We start from the raw sequence: 19665 nt of genomic DNA on the forward strand, positions 1-19665 counted from the left end.
CCAACCACCTGTGACCGGTGGGGTGGCCCTGGGCCTAGCCCAGCCATCTATGACCACTGGGGTGGCCCCCAGCCTTGCCCAGCCACCTGTGAACAGTGGGGTGGCCCCTAGCTTAGCCCAGCCGCCTGTGACTTTTGGGGGGACCCCCAGCCTAGCCCAGCCACGTGTGACCAGTGGGGTGGCCCCCAGCCTTACCCAGACACCTGTGACCAGTGGGGTGGCCCTGAGCCTAGCCCAGCCATCTATGACCACCAGGGTGGCACCCGGCATTGCTTAGCCCAGCTGCCTGTGACTCGTGGCAGGGCCCCTAGCCCAAGCCAGCCACCTATGACTGATGGGATGACCCCCAGCCTAGGCCAGACATGTAGGGTTGGTGGGGTGGCCCCCAGTCTAGCCCAGTCACCTATGACCATTGGGGTGGCCCCTAGCCTAGGCTAGCCATCTTTGACCATTGGAGTAAACCCCTGCCTAGCCCAGCCATCCTTCGCCAGTGGGATGGCTCCTAGCTTAGGCCAACCTCCTATGGCTTATGTGGTGGCCCCCAGCCTAACCCAGCCAGCTGTGGCCAGTAGGGGGATGCCCAGCCTGGCCCAACCACCTGTGATCAGTGGTATGGGTTGTGCACTCTGTCAGCCGAGTTGGGCCCGTAGCGTGGGTTCAAATCTACTGTCATCAAGGGTGAATGCAGTGGCTTCCAGTCAGCCTCATTCATCTTTTGCCATTGAAGTCACCTCATGTGCACCATATCCATCAGTGGCTAACAGCATGGGCCGGGGTCTGAGCCAGCCAACTGTGTCTACTAGGGTGGACCCACGTCAAGATCCTCTGATGGTTAGTGGGGTGACCCCAAATCCCCAGGCACCTGAGTTCAGCAAGGTGGCCCTTGGGTTTCATCAGCCATCCAGTATCAGTGGGAGGCACCCAATCATAACTGAACAATCTGCTGTCAGTGTTTCAGCTCCAAGTCTCTACCAGGCATCTGTGGCCAGTGGAGAGGACTCTTGTCTGGGCCAGGGAACCAGTATATCTCAGGGGATTCTGTTCAGGGGCATGGCTACAAGCATGTCCCAGGGACCATGGCTGTGGCACGCTCCTAAATGTGCCTCAGGGGACTTTGGCTGCCGGCACGTTCCTAAGTAGGTCTCGGGTACCCATGTCCCCTGGCAAGTCAGGGAGTATGGGGTGGAGAAGTGTGGTGACTGGTAAGGGCCCAAGCCAATCTCAGGTGACCAGGGGCATGGCCCCCATTACATCCTGGACCTCTGTGGCTGGTGCCCCCTTGATTCATGAACCAGCCTCAGAGGCGGGACCTGGCTTCTCTCTGGCTTCAGTGCCCGGTGGATTGGATGTGAGTTCATCCAAGTTTTCCCTCACCAATGTGGGCCCCGGCATATCTCAGGTCAATGTCGATCTCCCAATATCTTTGGACCAACAGTGTCCTTCTGTGTTTACAATCTCCAAATCCAGTTACCAACAAGCAGATGCTGTCAGCCAGGAGTCTGGGATGGGCATGGCCAGTGGTGTGGTGCCAGGTTCTGTAGCCAGTAGGATGACCACAACTGTGGCCCCAGGTACTATGGCCGGTGGCATGACCCCTAGTCTTTCCCCAGGGTCCATGATCAAGGGTGTGGGCCAGAGCCTTCCTCAAGGGTCCATGATGAGTTGTGTGGCCCCCAGCCTTCCACCAGGTTATATGGTCAGTGGTGTGGTTCAGACCCTTCCCCCAGGGTCCGTGATCAGTGGCATGGGTCAGGGCCTTCCTCCAGGTTCTGGGGCCAGTGGCATGGCCAGAACCCTGCCTCTGAGTTCTGTCATGACTGCAGTGTCCCCCAGCCTGATTGCAGCATCCGGTGCTGGTGGGAATAGGCAAGGTCTCCCTGTAAGACCCTCAGCTAGTCTAACTGCTCCAAGCCTACTCCTAGGTTCAGCGGCCAGTGGCGTGGGCTCAAGTATCCCTCCTTGTCCTGTGGCCTCTTGTGTGGACCCAGCATCTATGCCTAGGGGACTGGATCAGAACCTAGTTCTGGAGTCCATGGCTAGTACATCTGGTCCACCTTCCACAGTTGGAGGCGTGGTCCAGAGCCTTCCCCAAGGGTCCATGCTGACTGGGATCTCTCCTCGTCCGTATCACGGAGCCCGGGCAGGAGAAGCATCCACAGCCTCCTTCCAGGCATCCCGTACCCCTGGCCTGGCTCAAGCTCATCTCCAGGAAGCTAATGGCACAGCCAAGGGAGTGTACCAAGTGCCTACGGTTCTGCAAAGAGCCTCACACTTGAGCCAAGCTCTTGGGATGATGCCGTTTGAGACCACAGGCCACCAGACTGTGATGAAGCCAGAGGACCTGGACCAGGCTTTGCCCCAGGGCTCCATATCCAACTGGGAGTCCGAGGTCCTTGAGGCAACCCCGTGGATGTCCCATAGTCCCCTGGCAACTGACATCGACCACAGTCAAGAATTCCCTGCAGAGGATGAGACTCTTCCCAAAGACCAAATGCCGCTCTTGGAGGAGGTGGCTCCCAGCCAAGCTATGTCTATGACCAGTGGCATGGCCTCTGTCCCTCCACAGTCCCCGAGTTTTGCCAAGCACTCCATGGCCAGTGGTGGCACCCCAACTCTGCATCAGAGGTCAGCCAGCAATGGGGGGCCCCAGTTCCCACCTTGTGGCTGCTAGTGGGGTCCCCGGTGTGCAGACAGGGTCTGTCAAGGGCACTTTGGCTCATCAACAGACATCAGTGTCTCACACTGTACCCCGGAGCCCCTCCATGGTTTATGTTGTGCCCCAGAGCCCCTCGGCTTATCAAAAGGCTTTGGGGGCTCACATTATGCCCCAGAGCCCCTCGGTGGCTCATATGTCCCGGAGCCATTCCCATGGGACGATGGCTTCTACTGTCATCTCAGGGTCACCCAAGCTGGCCCATGGCAGTACTATGGCAACCGGTTTACACCCAGGGTCTGTGGCTGGGATGGGGACCCCAAGCACTTCCCGGAAGTCAGGGGCCACCAGCGTGGCCTCACACGTGCCACTTCATCCACCCCTGGTTAGAGGAGTGGCATCCAGAGGGCTCCAGAAGGAAGCCATCCCTGGCGCGCTCCAGAAGCCAGTGTCTGGGGGTCTGATTCAGGATGGCCATGAGTCCCTTGGCCCTAGAATATCCTTCAGGACCACGCATGATGTCCCTTTCCCACAAATGCCAGACAATTCTGTGGCTGGGACTGGACCCACCCATCAGGAGCAGAAGGATGCCCCTAGGTCCTCACAGGAAGTTCCTAAACATTCCACAGGTGCACCGCTGGCCGTAGCACCAAGAATCCACACTGGTGAGGTGGCACAACGGATGGTCATCCCTAGGCTGAATCCAGGGGTTCGGAGGGTGTCTCTGGGCTATGAGTCTTCACCAAGTGGTTCCCGGCAGCCACCTTTTTTTTTTTTTTTTTTTTTTTCTGTACGCGGGCCTCTCATTGTTGTGGCCTCTCCTGTTGCGGAGCACAGGCTCCGGACGCGCAGGCTCAGCAGCCGTGGCTCATGGGCCCAGCCGCTCCGCAGCATGTGGGATCTTCCCGGACAGGGGCACAAACCCGTGTCCCCTGCATCGGCAGGCGGACTCTCAACCACTGCGCCACCAGGGAAGCCCCCGGTGGCCCCTTTTTAACCAGGAGTCTCCACTGGTGTCTAGGAATTCCCTTAGCTCCGTGGCTCCTGCAGACAGTCACGGGGCATCCCTGACTCCCGCTGTTCTCCAGGGTCCTGAGGATGCTGGCGTGTCTGGAAGCCAAGAGTGGAACTCTGCCGTCCCCAGTGTAGCGGTCGGGCCCAGGAACAGCACTGCGGTCCCTGGCGGCGCGTGGGATGTCATGGCGGCGGTGGATCCCAGACAGCCGGGGGAGCTGGTGGCGTCGGTGCAGGCTGTGGAGGAGATAATCATCCATGCAGTGGTCATTATCCAGGCGTGTACACGTGGCTTCCTGGTGCGCCATACCATCAAGCTGTGGCATCAGTGGGCCATCACCATCCAGGCTGCCTGGCGTGGCTACCGTGTACGGTGGGACCTGACCCGGCTCTGCAGAGCCGCCACAATCATCCAGGCTGCGTGGCGAGGCTTCTGCATCCGCTGGAGCTGCACCCAGCAAATGCTGTTCCCAGGCATGTGGGCTGAGATGGGCAGTGGGGCCAGGACAACGTCTGACCACCGCTGCTTCCAGTCCTGCCAGCCACGTGTCTGTAGTCTCTGCCAGTCACTGAGCTCCGAGCTGGGGAGCCCACCCAGCGTGGTGATGTTTGTGGGTTCCAGCTCCCGCAAATGTCACATATGCGGCCATACCCTGCCCACCCGGGTGCTACATGGCACGGGCCAGGGTGCTGCAGGCCAGGCCAGCATGCCACGGGGCTGCATCACCCGGTCAAACCCCCGGAGCCCCTGGCAACCCCATCACCAGAACAAGGCAGCCACGGCCATCCAGTCAGCCTGGAGGGGCTTCACTGTACGCAACCGGCTGAAGCAGCAGCAGTTAGCAGCCAAGATACTTCAAGCCACCTGGCGCAGCCATTGCACCCGGACCTCTCTCACCACGGATGCGCTCTTGGGACCAGCGGCGTGGGACAACGTTCACAGCACATGCAGTGGTGTCTAGGACCTTGGCTTACCAGTGGGGGAACACCAAGGGAGGAGCCATGTGGCTCTCTGGGTCTAATGAATAAAGCCCTCCACAGTCTGGGTCTTGGTCTACCTGTGCTTACGGGGGTGTCTCGGGCATGGTGCGAGGGAAAATGAGAGGGATCTGGAACATCCTGGACAGGAGGGGCCCAAAACTTCCAACCATGCAGTTGGCACCTAGGGTCTGTGGCTGGGATGGGGACCCCAAGCCTTTCCCGGAGGTTAGGGCTGCCAGCATGGCCTCATATGTACCATCATATTCATCCACGGCTAGCAGGGCAGCATCCAGTCGGTTCCAGATGGAGGTACTCCAGAAGCCAGTGTCTGGGGACCTGGCCTAGAATGGCCACCATGAGTCCCTTGGCCCTGGAAAATCCTACAGGTGCATGCACGGGTGCCTCATTCAGGAAATTCTAGAGGGTTCCAGCCACAGCCAGATTTGAGAGGATGCTGGGCCCACCCCCAAGGGGCCCCGATCTGGGTGAGAGAGAGCCGTACACAGACATCCCCAGCCAGTGGGATCAGGGACAGGGCAGAGAGGGAGAGAGGGGGCAGCCTGGCCAAGAGGAGGGGTAGAGGGGGGGGTGACAGCTTGGGTTTGGGGCAGCCATAGAGGGGGCACAGAGAGATGGGGGCTCCAGGGGGAACTAGAAGGGGCAGGGGTTGTCCTGAGGGGATAGGCAGAGTGTAAAAGCTTCAGGGTCATGAGTCAGGAGGGCTTGTTAGGAGAGGTGGAGGGGTCCAAGTGGAGAGGGGGTCAGGAAGGTCGCCCCTGGTGAACCGTAGCGCCCCCCAGAGGCCCTGCGTCCGGAAGCCCTGCCTCCGCCTCGCCCCTGAGCAGCTCCGCGCGCCGCCAGCAGGGGGCGCACAGGTGTAAAGAGCAGGCACCTGGCCACACACCTGTGCGGAGCCCGCAGTCCCCCCTCCCCACGCAGGAATGGCGGGCTCCCAGCTGCCGCAGCCGCTTTTGTTGCTGGCTCTGGTGCTGCTGCTGAAACCTGGTGGGAGTTCCGGAACTGCCAGTGTCACCTCTACAGGTAAGAACAGGTAAGAAGGAGATCCAGCTTCCAGGAAGCTGGAGGGGGCATATGGCCTAGCCACACACCTGGCATCTGGACTCCTCCCTTAGGCCACGCTGCTCTGGCACTCCATCCCTCCCCCCAAAAGGGCTGCTCCTTCTCCCAGAAGCAAGGTGGGGAGGTCGTGAGAACAGTGGGAGCACCACCACCCTTCCACCCCCTGCCCCAGCCCTGAGGCTGCCATTTCCGCCACCCCAGCATAACCTGAGCCAGCGAGAGGCTGGTGAATGCTTCATACCCAGTTTGAGGTTCCGTTTCAAATCTCAATTTTTCTTAGCCAGAACCCAAAGGGAGAAGTGTGAGGTCCCCAGGACCATGGGGGTGTGGGCGGGAGAAGGGCTCACATCCTGGTCACTGAGCATCTATGGCTCCCAGGAGAAGTTCTTGGCGCCTGACTTAATTTCTTTCTGCTCCCTTATAAGACAGTTCCCAGGGTGGAGAAGTCATCGCTCTCTCTGACCCATGTCCCAGCCCCAAACCTGGAATATCAGAGTGGAGGCCACCGCACGTGAGACTCTTATAGCAGACAAGGGCTTCACTTAGAAGGCACCACATTTATCCCCATTTCATAGCTCTGGAAACTGAGGCTCAGGCAAGCCGAGTCTCCCTTCCTGTGCCAGACCCAGATTAGAACCAGCTGACTTGGCTCATGCCAGTCTCCTGGTCTAGGAGTCTCTGGGCAAAGCAAACTCCTGACACAGTGCATAGAAACAGCCCCATTTTACCTTCTGGTCAACTCTCCAGCAGCTCGTGAGTGCCTGCTCTGTGCCAGGCACCCAGTAGAGTTTATGTCCTCAACAACCTACTCCTTGCAGGCCCACTAGTTTTCCTCAGTTTGCTTTAGAAGTTCAACTCCTCAGAGGTCTAGCTTGGCTTGGGGTCCACTGTGGCCCCTGAGTCATCTTCATTTCAGCAGATAACTCTTCTCATTTGTATTCTTCCTCAAATAATGGTGGGAGGCATTTTGGGGAGGCTGAACTCTTAGTCCTTGACTCCGTGGAGGTCTTTGAGGGGCCTTCCTCCCACTTTCCAGTCACCTGGGACCAGACGCTCTACCATTCTGAGCCTCAGTTCCCCACCAGTAAAATGGGGATGAAGTCAGGCCAGCGCACCATGCCTCTTCTAGACTCATCTGTCATCCCCGCAGAGCCTGGGAAACTGGACAGAGAAACAGGGTCTGCATGTGGACCCTGCCCCCTCCTGGGGCCAGTGCCAGATATTATTTCCGCATTTCTGCTGCTTGGGGTGAGGCAGGGGAGGAAGCACAAAGATTGGTCCAGGGCAGAGTGGATGGGGAGGGGGGGCAGGGAGTGGTTGATGAATGAACTTGCAAGCAGTTAAGGTGCCCAGCAGCCTGGAACTGGGAAGGAAGTAATTGTGGGGGGCAGCCCATGAAATCTTTACCCACCCTCAGCCTGGCCTCTGGGCTCCGTGTCTAGGATGGGGTAGAAGCTAGGGAGCAGCTGGAGCAAGGTAGTGGGGGTTCCAGAGTCTTAGAGCCCAGGCCTCTGTGCCCCCAATAAAACTCTGAGTTTAGCCATGGGGACCTTCCAGGTACCTGGGGAAGCAGATTAGGGCTGATCCTCCTTGGGAGCTCAGAGGTGGATCTCTGCCGTCAAACATCACCTTGTACCGGACCTGCGTGAGCTCTCAGAGACTCTGACTTCCTGTGATGTCCATTTTACAGACAAGGAATCTGAGTCCCAGAAGGTTGAAAAGAGTTGCTCAGCATGCTGCTTGGGTTGCAGCCATTCCCTACATCCAGAGATTTCTAGACCCCCTGAAGCAAGAATAAAGGGCAGGGAGGGTCCACCCTGAACTGGAACCCTGGCTGTGGGAGTTCAGATAAGGAAATTCAGACAAGGGCACCTCAGTTTGCCACTAAGCACTCACGTGGTGCACTAAATCCTCCAAGTCTCCCTAAGTGGTGGGTGTCGTCTATCTGACATAATAGGGAAAGAGGCATCCAGAGGGGGAGTCTGGGCCAGGGTCACAAGCCTTTGTTCCTAGTCATCTTCTCCCTGCACCCCAATGGTATTTTCTTTTCAGGTGTTACAGTCTCAGAGATGGAGAACTTGACTTCCTAATCTCTGACTTCTCCCTCCAGCCACCCCTCCCCTACTTCACTGGAAAACCACAACAGACAAGAGAGCCCAGAGACAGGCTCCACCCCGCACCCTAGCACCCCTAGTTCAGAGGCAGGTTCCATAATCCCCTCAAATTCAGGGGCAACCTCCACCATGCAGCCCACCTCCTCACAAGCAGAGACAGTCACCCACTCCAACTCCGGCTCTCCCAGTTCAGAGCACACCCTCACCTCCCACTCTAGCCCCCTGAGTTCCATCTCCTTGACCACCCTGCATAGGGCCCCACTCACCCCAATCTCAGCACGGTGCCTTCCTCCGTGTCCTCGGCCACCACTGACGGGACATCCGTGGCCTCTGACCTTGGTGAATATTGGGACATTTGGGCAGATGGGGGATGGTTGCGGATACCAGGGTGCAGTTCTGAGATAGGCCACCAGGGGGAGACACAGTCCTAAGAATATGCTGGGAAGGGCCTCTTCTCCCACCCCAGCATCTCCTAAACCTCTTCAGACCTTCTTCATTCCAAGCACGTTTTATTAAGCACCTATCCTGTGTCGGGCCCTGTGAGACACAGTTATGTTGGGAGACAGGTTATAAGTAAATTACAAGGGGTGGGATGGGGAGGGTGGGAGGGAGGGAGATGCATGAGGGAAGGGATGTGGGAACAGATGTATATGTATGACTGATTCAATTTGTTATAAAGCAGAAACTAATAAAAAATAAATAAATAAATAAGTAAATTACATATTTGTTTATAAAAGAACAAAGTAGAGCAGGATAAGGGGTTAGAATGTGAGTGCAAAGGTTTTGAAATTTTTAAAGACTATTCAGCCAAGGTCTTGGTTTGAAGGAGGCGAAGGAGGGAACCACGCAGGTAGCTAGGGGGAGAACAGCCCAGGCAGTGAGCACAGCAAGTGCAAAGGCCCTGAGGTAGGACTGCGCCTGGTGCATCTGAAGAAGAGTGAGATGGCTGGAATGGGGCGAGTGGGGGCACTAGTCGGGGGCAGTGAGGGTGGGGAAGTTGCAGGGTGTGATCATACAGGGCCCCAGGGGTCCAATAGAGGCCAAGCATTTTCAGAGGGTCTAGAAAAATCTGTCATTCAAAATAATACATTGTCTCCAAAACATGCAAAGAAGAGTGCAAACACGAAGCGTAATAACATTTTGCTTAAAGTCACAGGATATAAACCATCTTCATGAAGTGTCAAATTTTGCACGTATCCTCAGAAAGTCGCTGCATTTGGGAACAGAGTTCTAGGTTGGATTACTTTTTTCACTTTGCAAGAACTCCCAGAAGTGGCCAACAATGGCTGTGGAAACAGAGTGAACAAAAATGATTGCTTGTAGACAAATATATTCAAAATAAAAAGAAAAAAGAAAAGAAAAGAAAAACAAAAGTAAAAGGATAAAAATGTGCTTGAAAAAATGGTTACAGCAGAGACTGGAGAGGGAATTAAGCACAGCTTCCTGAGAGGGGACTTAAAAGGCACTGGGCCCTGGTGGGTGTCTCAGGCTTAGAAGGGATGGGGTCTAGGGCTGACTCAGAGCTCCCCTCCAGGTGACACTGGGGCCCCCGAGTTGCACGGGAACCCAGGTGTGGTGGTGGCCGTGTGTCTGCTGGTGTCTGTTTTGCTCATCGGATGTGTGATAATGGCTGTGAGGTGCTGCCACAAAGGTGTGTCTGAGTTCCAGAAGCTGGATGAGGTATCCATGGGGTTGGGGGGAGGCTAGGCTGGGGAGACTGCCCTCCCAAGCAGGGCAGGCCCCTGCTGCAAAGCCCACTGGTGCCTGAATAACCTCTTGTGCGTGTTCCTCCTTCAGGGGCTTGTGAGCTGAAGGTCATCCTCTGCCTATCACACACTGGAGTGATCCTCAAGAGGCTGGGATGGGGGGCTTGGATGGGGTTGGGGTTGTGGGAGAGGGGCAAGGCTTGTGGGAATAAAGCCCCTGCTGTTCCTCTGAGGCATCCTGAATCATGGATTCATTTGACAAACATTCTTGAGTGCGTACTATGTGCTGGGGTCACAGTGGGGACCATTTCTCCACCCTTACGGAGCCAACAGTCTCAAGGGGAAAGACTGACAACAGCCAGGAGATCAAGTGACATAATTTCAGATGGCTGAGGACCAGAAAGTCACAGATTGGGGTTGTGGCTGGATCCCAGGGTCCCATGTGTCCAGATTTTCAGAGAGGGTAGGGAGGTCTCTCTGGAAGGTACACCACGTGGCTTGTGGGATCTTAGTTCCCTGACCAGGGATTGAACCCGGGCCTTCGGCAGTGAGAACGCAGAGTCCTAACCACTGGACCACCCAGTGAAGTCCCTGGAAGGTGATATTTGTGCCAAGATCTGAAAGGGCGAAGGAGCCACCCTGGGGGACACCAGGGAAGGTGTCCCAGGAAGCAGGCACAGCAAGTACAAAGGCCCTGTGGTAGGAAAAACTAGGGGTGTTTGGGAAACAACAAAGAGGTGAGCAGGGTCAGAGCTGGGTGAGGGAGGGATCTGTGGGGCACCAGGTGGGCTATGGGAAGAAGTGTGAGTTTTAGCCAGAACACCATGGGGGAGTCTCCAGCCAGCAAGTTCCAGAATCCAACCGGTCTTCTTTCAAGTCTTTAGGAGGGCAGATCAACAGGGGTAACCAGGAGGCAGGGACAGCCCGTGCAAACGCTTAGACACTGGAAAGGGCCAGAAGCATGCAGAGAACAGGGAGTCAAAATGCCCTCCCCTCCTCGACTCCCATTGTCTCAAGTCCTGTTTCCAAGGGTCTGAGCATGGGCGTCCACTCTCTTCCCTCCCATTGTACAGGATGGAAAACTGAGTTAGGGGAGGTGCAGGCCTGGGACTGGGGACCCTGGTGGGTCTGTGGGTTCTTCCTTCTACCCACTCCACCCCCAGGGACTTTCCAGGCTTCTCTAGCAGATTGGGACACCGAGGCTCCAGGCTGGGTCTCGACCGTGTGCCTTGGCCATGACTCAGGCCTGGAGCTGCCCCCTCAAGGCTGAGTTTGACCCACAGTGAGATGGGTGGTCAGAGAGGCTGGGGGTCAAAGTGACCCAGCACATCGAGGGGAAGCCCGCCCAGGGGAGGGTCATGCTCTGATGATTCTTGGGGGCAGAGGGGACAGCAGGGCCTCCCAGGCAGGCAGCAGTTCTGGTGAAACATTAACTCATGGTGGCTTGGGAGGTGGCAATGTCACATGAACCCTTTTCCCCTGACCACAGCCCTCCTCACCCCACAGCCCCTCCTGGGGGCCCCAGGCTCCTGCTGCAGCTCCAGCCCCATCTGTTTGTAGAGAGTGTTGACCAGAGGACCAGAGAGGGTCATCAATCTGCCTGGGGCAGCAGAGCATGGTGGGCAACTTTCCCGGAGCCTCCAGGGACCTCCTGAGGGCCATCTTCAAACTCCTGGAGACATACCTCATGGGCTCTGGCTGTGAAGCCCATGTCCCAGACCCCAAGCTGGTAAAATCCTCCTATTCTGACCTCAAAACTGCACCTCTCTCTGCCTCTCCGTCTCTCTGCTTCTCTTTCTCTGTCTCTGTCTCCATCTTTCTGTCTCCTCTTCTCTCTCTGGCTCCCTCCCTCTTTCATAAGCAAACACAAGAACAATTCAACTTAACACCTGCCCACTCTGGGCCCGCCCCTCCCCCCCACCCTCACTCCCCCCACAAACACACGTGGTCACTTGCTCCTGGCCACTCTCTCTCACACCTTCTTGGTGACACCCTCACACCCTCCCAGTCGCTCTGCCCCCCACCTCCCGGCTGGGTCCTGAGGGTAGTATGTGGGTGTATCCTGCTCAGGCCTGGCGCTCAGACAGTTAAGGGGCTCCACTTGGGCGGGGACCCTGGGCCGCCTCTCGGGCAGGCTAAGTCCTCCCCTCCCCCTGCGAGGTCACAGGACTCAGGCAGGACTCAGTGGCGGCAGTGAGCGTCAGGCCTACCCAGGCCTCACAGAGCTGGTATGAGTTTGGGGGGGTTCTCAAGTAGTGGGCTGGGGTCCCTGCACCCTCCAGAGCTTGGCTGGGAGCTAAATGGATCTCCCATGGGGCCAGGGGACTTCCTCCTGAGGGTCCTGAGGCTCCAAAGCTGCTGACTTGGGCAGGGAGTTGGGAGAGGGCTTGGGGAGTATGTCTGGGCGCCGAGCCCACTGCCCTTAGACGGAGGCCCCTGCAGAGGGCCGGGGGGTTGCCCCACACTGGTGCCTGTGGTCTGGCCCAGGTTACCTTGACTGAGTATCTGCAGGCTCCAAGAGAGGAGGCAGGGTATGGGAGTGGGCTCCCTGTCTGGGGGGGGCTCTCACAGGAGTATAGCAGGGCTCTCAGAGCCCAGAGGTCTCACGTCCATCTCCCCAGGTTCAGAGACACCTCATGCTGCCATGAGGCGCAGCAGAACAGCGCTCTCCTTCCCGCTACACGAGGTGAGCAGTGGGGAGTGGGCTGTGACTGAAGTGGGGTGCCCTTGTCCAGGCCATGGGGGAGAGGGGGGGTCCCAGTACTTGGAAACACCCAGAGCTGCCTGGAAACCCACTTACAGATGGGGGAACTGAGGCCCATAAAGGGCACTAAGACCAGATCCAAGTATCCAGCCCCAGGCTGCAGCCATTGCTTTTGGGAGCAGGGGACTGGGGTGGGGGGCATGGGGGAGGGAGGGCACTAGGGACCCCTTGGGTCTGGATGCAAGGTTTTTGACTGCCCAAGGAAACGGGGCCTGGATGCCCTCAGTCCAGGGTGGGGAGGGTGTGAGGCCAGACATTCGGGGCAGGGAAACTGAGGCAGGAGAAAAAGACAGTAGTGAGTGGGGAACTGGGCAGGAGCTGGATTTGAATCCCAGGCTGATGCCTGAGTGGCTGGTAATTTCTCTGGGACTCTATATGCTTATGTAAAAAAAGGGGGGGGGGCTAAAATTTTGTGGCTGGAGAGAAGTCAGGATGAGGTGGGCCCCAGCAACAGGCAAGGTCCCACATGCTTTAACTCATTTAGCCACGCCCCAGCTGTCTGTGGGAGGAGGAGAAAGATAAGGGTAGTCCCAGTTTACAGATGAGGAAACTGAGGCCCAGAGAGGCTACCTCTCCCTTTAGGTGAATGGTTGAGCAAGATTTGAACCTGAGTCTTTGGGACCCTTGTCTGTGCTCTGAACCCCTGCCATTGAGCTGAACCCCCAACTACTCCAACCGCCCAGGACAATCCCTGACCCTCCTCTTTAATGTGTTGTGTGATCAGGCAGCTCCAGTGAACCCTGGCAGCTGGCTCCCTCTCCAAGTCGCACCTTCTTCCTCTGCAAAGTGGGGACCACATTATGCTCCTCCAAACACTCAGTTTACAGCATCCGTCATTCCACTTGCACGTGGAGTGCCTACTGTGCTGGGCCTGGGAACATGGAGGCTCACAGGCTGGGCAGACAGAAATTAAACCAAGAAAAAGGATAACCTCTGGAGGTGGGTGAATGTGAGTGAGGCTGCCCAGGCTGGGCAGGGAGGGCTTCTCTGAGGAGGTGACTTTTGAGCTGAAGAATGGATGAAAACAAGCAGCCAGCCATGGGGAGAGCTGGGGGAAGGGAATTTCCTACAGAAGGCACAGCCTGTGCAAAGGCCCTGAGGCAGGTTTAAGGAGCAGCTACGACAAGGTTGGTGAGGCTGAGGCAGGTTGAGTGAGGGGAGAAGAGGAAGGTGAGAGGTGATGAAGGGCAGGGACTAGGGCACGTGGGGTCTTGGGGGCTGCGGTGAGGGGTGTGGATTGTGATCTAGGGGTGCTGGAGGCCACGGGAGGGTTAGGATCAGTCAAGGGACAGATTTAGGGTTTGTCTTAGAGGCAGGACTTGGGGTCGCAGCCAGAGCTAGCTCATATCAGGATCTCAGAGACAGGAGAGATGGACAAATCAAAAGACAGCTTCTCAGCCTCCCCGCAATCCCTTCCCCACCCAGGGCCTCCCGCCAGGCCTTCTGTCCCCACTCCAGACTCTCAAGGAGGAAAGCAATTAGTCTGGAGTGGCAGGTTGATTAAAGCTGCAGCTGAGAGGTCCGGAGGACCCTCCCCTCCCCCACCTGCAGCTCAGAGCCCCCATCCTTACCTTACACTACCCCGGCGGGGAGCAGCCGGGCTAGATCCTGGGAGTCGGGGCTTGCTGAAGAATCCACCACCCAAGCCCCTGCAGATGCTGTCGACTGCTCCCCCCAGGGCCTGTCTTGTCTGTTTCACCCCAAAACCAGCCAGGCCCCCCACAAGCCCAGACCCAAACATCAAGCTGCCTCCTCTCGCTCCCCCTGGGGGCCATGTGGAACCTGAATTCACCAGATCGTGGCGCTTCCTCCCAAATCTTCCCCATCTAGGTCATGGTGGCCCCACCCATACAGAGAACTGTGTGACAAGTCACCCATCATAATCACGAGTTACCCTTGAATCTCCTTGAACACCTTATGGCCATGGCCCATCTCTCAGCCACCAAAACATGTCCTGCATCCACTCATGGGCCCCACCTTGGCCCACGTCCCACCCAGATGCTGCCCCAGCCTCTATCCTCCCCCAATGGTCCCTGATGCAGACACAGAAGGCTTCTTAAAATCATAAAGCAAGTGGAATCTCTTTTTTTTTTAATTTTTAAAAACTAATTGGGGGCTTCCCTGGTGGCTCAGTGGTTAAGAATCCACCTGCCAATGCAGGGCACACGGGTTCGAGCCCTGGTCCGGGAAGATCCCACATGCTGTGGAGCAGCTAAGCCCATGCACCACAACTACTGAGCCTGCGCTCTAGAGCCCGCGAGCCACAACTACTGAAGCCCGCGCACCTAGAGCCCCTGCTCTGCAGCAAGAGAAGCCACTGCAAGTAGAAGCCCACTCACCGCAATGAAGAGTAGTCCCAGCTCGCTGCAACTAGAGAAAGCCCAGGTGCAGCAATGAAGACCCAACACAGCCAAAAAATAAATAAATTTATAAAAAACAAAACAAAACAAAACTCATCGGTGTTTATTTATTTACTTACTTATTTTTGGTTGCGTTGGGTCTTCGTTGCTGCATACGGGCTTTCTCTAGTTGCAGAGACTGGGGTTACTCTTCGTTATGGTGCGCGGGCTTCTCACTGCGGTGGCTTCTCTTGTTCTCTTGTTGAGCACGGGCTCTAGGCGCATGGGCTTCAGTAGTTGTGGCACACGGGCTCAGTAGTTGTGGCTCTCGGGCTCTAGAGTGGAGGTTCATGTGGTGCACGGGCTTAGTTGCTCCGCAGCATGTGGGATCTTCCCGGACCAGGGCTCGAACCCATGTCCCTTGCATTGGCAGGCGGATTCTTAACCTCTGTGCCACCAGGGAAGTCCCGCAAGTGGTATCTCTTGAAAGCTCTCAATCCACTCCCAGAACCACCCCTGAGGCCCCACATCAATTCCCCACCAACCCACCTCCCCGCACTCCACTCCGGCCTCCCCTCACTGTTCATCAAACCACACCAGCTTGTTCCCACTTCGAGGCCTTTGCACATTCTGTTCCCTCTGCCAGGTATGCTATTTTCCTAGTTCTCTCCTGGCCAGCTCCTTCTCCTCTTTCCAGTCTCAGCTCAAAGTCGTCTCCTCAGAAGGGCCCCTAACTACACCTGAGCAATATTACTGGCCCCTCCCTCAATCAGTCTCCAGGTCCTAACATAGTTTAATTTTCTTTCTAGCACCATATGAACTATCTTTTTGTACTGAATGAATAAATGAATGAATATAGATGTGGGCAAGTGGTTTTCCCATCTGGAACTCAGTTTCCTCAAGAAGAAAACAGACAGCTGACATCTCAGTGAGCCTCCTGTTCTGGGAGGGGCCCACTGTCTCCATACACCCCACCCTCAGCTTTCCCTGCGCATGCTCCCAGCTGCCAGGATTCCTCCCTGGGGAGGCCTAGGATGGAACACTTCGATTTCTGCATTAGAATTCAGGCGCCCTTAGGAGAAGGTGGTGATGGTAGTGCTCAAATGGGGTGTGTGTCAGGGAACAGTCAGGCATCCTAGGTTCTAGGAGGAGCAGATTCTTGCAAAAATTTGAAGGGAGAGGGGGAAAATGAGCCGCCCCCAGCTGTGTGACCCTCAGCAGGTCATTTCCTCTCTGAGCTTTAACATCCTCCTCTGTGATATGGGAATAAGAAGATCCACCTCATAAGGAAGGAAATAAACATAGCAGAGGTTCAGCTGATGACCCCTTCTCTCATCTTCTTCCCCACCCCCCTACCCTGGCTCTTCCCTGCTTAGCCTTGTGGTCTTGGACCTCAGTTTCCCCATCTGAATGTTGAGTCTGATTGTGGAGACAGACTCACTCGTGAGGTGCAGCGGCAGAGCAGGAGAAGGCTGGCTCTGAGCTCTGCGTCTCCCATGTTTGTTCCTCTGGCTCCCGTTCCTACCCCCATGGCTGTGGGTTCCAGTTTTGGTGCTACTTCTTGGGGTCAGCACTGCGGACAGCTCCCAGCCTACGACTGGCACATGCCGGCCGAATCCTTTTATTATCAACAACCCCAAGGAATCTGTTTGGATTTCATCACTGGTTCACAGATGGGGAAACTGAGGCATTCTTGGTCTAGACCACATGGCATGGATTGAATCCAGATCTGTTGGGCTGGAGAGCGCACACTCCTGACTCATCAACTCATCCCGATTCTGTTTGATTTTTAAATGTCCCAAGTGTTTACCCAGCGCATGCTTGCAAACACTATCTCATTTCATTTTTCCTGTTAAGTCCTCCTTCAAGAAATGAGTCACCAAAGCTCAGAATCCAGAATCCCACCTCCACCATTTACTTACCAACTGCAACCTTGAGCAAGTTACTTAACTTCTGAGCCTCGGTTTTTCTTGTTTGTACAATGAGGATAATTGTATAAAATGGCCTCATTGTGTTCTTGTGAGCTAACCCATGAGGGATCCTTAGAACACCACCTATGTGGAGTGAGTGTACAACAAAGATTAGCTATTGGTACTGCCATTATTCACTTGTTTACTTATTGCATATCTTATTTTTATATTTTAATAAATAATATACTATGCTAGAATACAATTACAGTGCATATCATTATAATAAATAGCAATATATTATATAATGTTGTAACAATGAATATACTGTGTATTAATTGATTGATAAATAAGGATTTTTGCAAAGACTACTGTGGGCCAGGCGCTATTCATATCCTGCAAAGCTGAGATCCACATCCCCATTTCATAGATGAGGAAACTGCAGCTCAGAGAAGGAAATTCACTCAGGGAATACTGAGATACAACTCTCTGGGTCAGTCCAGGAATCTGGGTGAGGGCGTCTCAGAGTCTCATGGTCCCCAGGGTCCCAGAGAGGCCCCATGCCTGGGAACTTGCTCATATTTTGTCACTCTCTCCCCAGTCAGTCTGGGAGTCAGCGGATTCTGGCTTGGCCCCCATGAACCCCCCTGGCAGTGGTGTCATCCGGAGGTGCTTCTCAGGGACCCCATTGCTGCCACCACTGTCGAGCCGTCTCGGGACCACTGGAGACGTGGAGCCCAGCGCCTGTGTGGTGTTCAACATCGAGGCTGGAGTGAATGAGCAAAGCCACAGCCTGGCCCCAGGCAGGTGAGGAGGCATGTGGGGATCAAGAGGGCCTGTCCCAGGAGAGGGAGAGTACTTTGTCTAGCTGAACCTTTCTTTAACTTGTTCAGCAAGCATTTATTAAGCACCTCCTGTGAGCCAGGCTCTGTACTGGGAACACAGCCATGGGCAAGTAGGTGTTCACAGGGAGATGGTGGAGATAGACTCATACTAGCTGGAGAGATCAGGGCAATATGGAAACCCAGAGGAGGCTTCTGACCCAGCGCTGGGGGGTGGAGCGGGGGAGGAAAGACTGGTTGGAAGAAGTGACATCTAGGCTTAGCCTAAAGGATGAAGAGAAGTCAGCCAGGAGGAGCACAGGGAAGTGTGTGCCAATTAGAAGAAACAGAATGTGCAAAGTCTTGGACTCAAGAGGATCAGGCGCACTGTGGCTGGAGGGTAGGAGGGGAGCCTGGGGAGGTGGGCAGGGGCTTGACCACAAAAGACTTTGTGGGGTGTAATGGAGAGACATGGGTGGGTTTTCAGGGGAGTGAGATTGGCATTTTTAAAAATTCCCTGTGACTGCTGTAGGAAAACTGTCAGGAACAGGAGTGGAAATAGCTGGAGCCCAACAAAGAGGCCTGGGCAGTTCTGGGCGGGAGAAAGTGGTGCCTGGACCAGGACAGGAGCCATGGGCTAGAGAGAAGTAGGTTATTTTTGAAGTAGACACATCAGGGATTGGTGGACACCAGCAGTGGGTAAGAGAGAGGGGGGACTGGTATGGGCAGCTCCTGGTCTTTGACCCTTCACACGTGACATTTCTTTTCATCCTTGCAACAATGCCAAGAGGTGGGAACACCATCATTATCCCCATTTTCTGGAATAGAAAACAGGTTTGTGGAGGGAAAGTGACAGCCAGCCAGTGACAGAGCCCACATCTCCCACCACGGGACCAAGTTGTCTCCCACTGTCAGCTTTGGAGGGTAGGGAACTGAGCCATATGTAATGGACAGAGAGAAGCAATTTGTTTTGCATCACCCAGAAAGATGTGGTAGTACTGGGGCCGGAGCTCAGTCTGCTTGAATCCCTGGCCCAAGCATTTTCCATTCCTCCAACTTGGGGACATAACTGGGGTAGAGGGTAGACAGTCTTCATGGGAATATCCTTGAGATGTCCTGTGAGCTCTCTGCTCCCAAATCTGCTGCACCAAATGGCTGCAAATGCTTCCCTTCCCCAGCCACACCCACCTTCTCAGCCCTGCTCTTGTCCATGTCTACTTCTGTTAACCGTGATAGAAAATATTCTCGCCCTCCCTTTGCCACTTCCCAGGAAATTACCCCTGAGATTAGAATGCCTTGTGGGCAGGGCCTTGAGTTTCTAGAACTGTGGAAGGGAGGGGCAGGCCTGGGATTTGAGGGCAGCAATTGTGACTGTGAGGTGGGGCCCAGGGCGTCACGGGGCGAATGAGACCCTGCCGTTTCTGCTGAGGATCTGGGTGTTGGTGCGGCTAGAAAAGAGTGCCCCTCTCTACCCACCCCCACTGTTGGCAATCCCAACCAGAGGCAGCTTCTGTGTGCCCATCCCAGGCATTGGAGAGCCCTGCCACAGCCCTCCCCCGTCTCTCTTTACTTCCCGGATTCCTGCCCTGCGCGTATGGGGGTTTTAAGGTCCCAAAGAGACCCCATCTGGGGCTCAACCGCTAAGCCTACCTTCCTGAGCAGAGACTGCCATCTGCGCCTACCACTGAAGACCAGAGCCCTTGATTCTGCTTCCAGACTCGTCTTTGCTACAGTCATGGGGGAGGGTTGAGGACCCACCACTGCTTTCAGCACCTCCTTGTCTGAAGGTTCTTCTAAACCCCTGTCTGTCCTCCTGCCTTGCCTTTCAGAACCGACAGGTCGCGGACAGCTCCTCTCTGTCTCAGCCACCCGGAGCTCCTGAATCTACTACCTTCTTTCCTTTCGGCATCAGGAGTCGGGGCAGTGCCTTGGTGTGGGGGGTCTCCAGAGCCCCTGTTTTCCCGCTGTCCATTCAGCAGCAACCGGGAGGACAATTTCTGTCTTCACTCCAAGTCCATGTCTTGACCCTATTTCGTTCAGCACTAGAAGGGACCTCAGGCCATTCTTGGCTCTGGGGATCTCCCCAGATCCTGTCTTCAACCCTCACCCCCAAGTTCTTCTTCCCCTCCTATCTATCCTTCAGCACCCTCTCAACAAGGACAGCTCCTCGGTGTCAGCCCCACCTTGAGCCCCTGTGTCTACCTTCTCCCGCCTCAGCACCTCCGGCGCGGACAGCTCCTCTCTGTCTTCACCCCCCCGGCTCTGGCCGGACCCGGGCTCAGACAC

The 19665-nt window shown here is 55.7% G+C and overlaps 2 protein-coding genes across 2 annotated transcripts in view; both read left to right on the forward strand.

Moving 5' to 3' along the window:
• IQCN (IQ motif containing N) overlaps positions 1–5934 on the forward strand; it is a gene marked incomplete at both ends in the record, with an annotated part of 28840 nt that extends 22906 nt beyond the window's left edge. Inside the window, 4 exon segments of the mRNA XM_082623244.1 lie at positions 3742–4602; positions 4605–4644; positions 5588–5689; positions 5930–5934. Coding sequence (XP_082479370.1) covers positions 3742–4602; positions 4605–4644; positions 5588–5689; positions 5930–5934 — 1008 coding nt within the window.
• Positions 5935–7827: 1893 nt separating this feature from the next.
• Positions 7828–19404, forward strand: CIST1 (colon, intestine and stomach enriched 1; the record flags this gene model as incomplete). The annotated part of the gene is given in 5 exon segments (XM_082623245.1): positions 7828–8092; positions 8095–8181; positions 9377–9522; positions 17160–17365; positions 19356–19404. Coding segments are annotated over 5 exon segments (753 nt in total), but the record flags the coding sequence as incomplete, so codon positions are not given.
• Positions 19405–19665: the final 261 nt, after the last annotated feature.

This window comes from Mesoplodon mirus (genome assembly GCF_964341445.2).
Source record: "Mesoplodon mirus genome assembly, chromosome: 5".
NCBI classification, from domain to species: Eukaryota; Metazoa; Chordata; class Mammalia; order Artiodactyla; family Ziphiidae; genus Mesoplodon; species Mesoplodon mirus.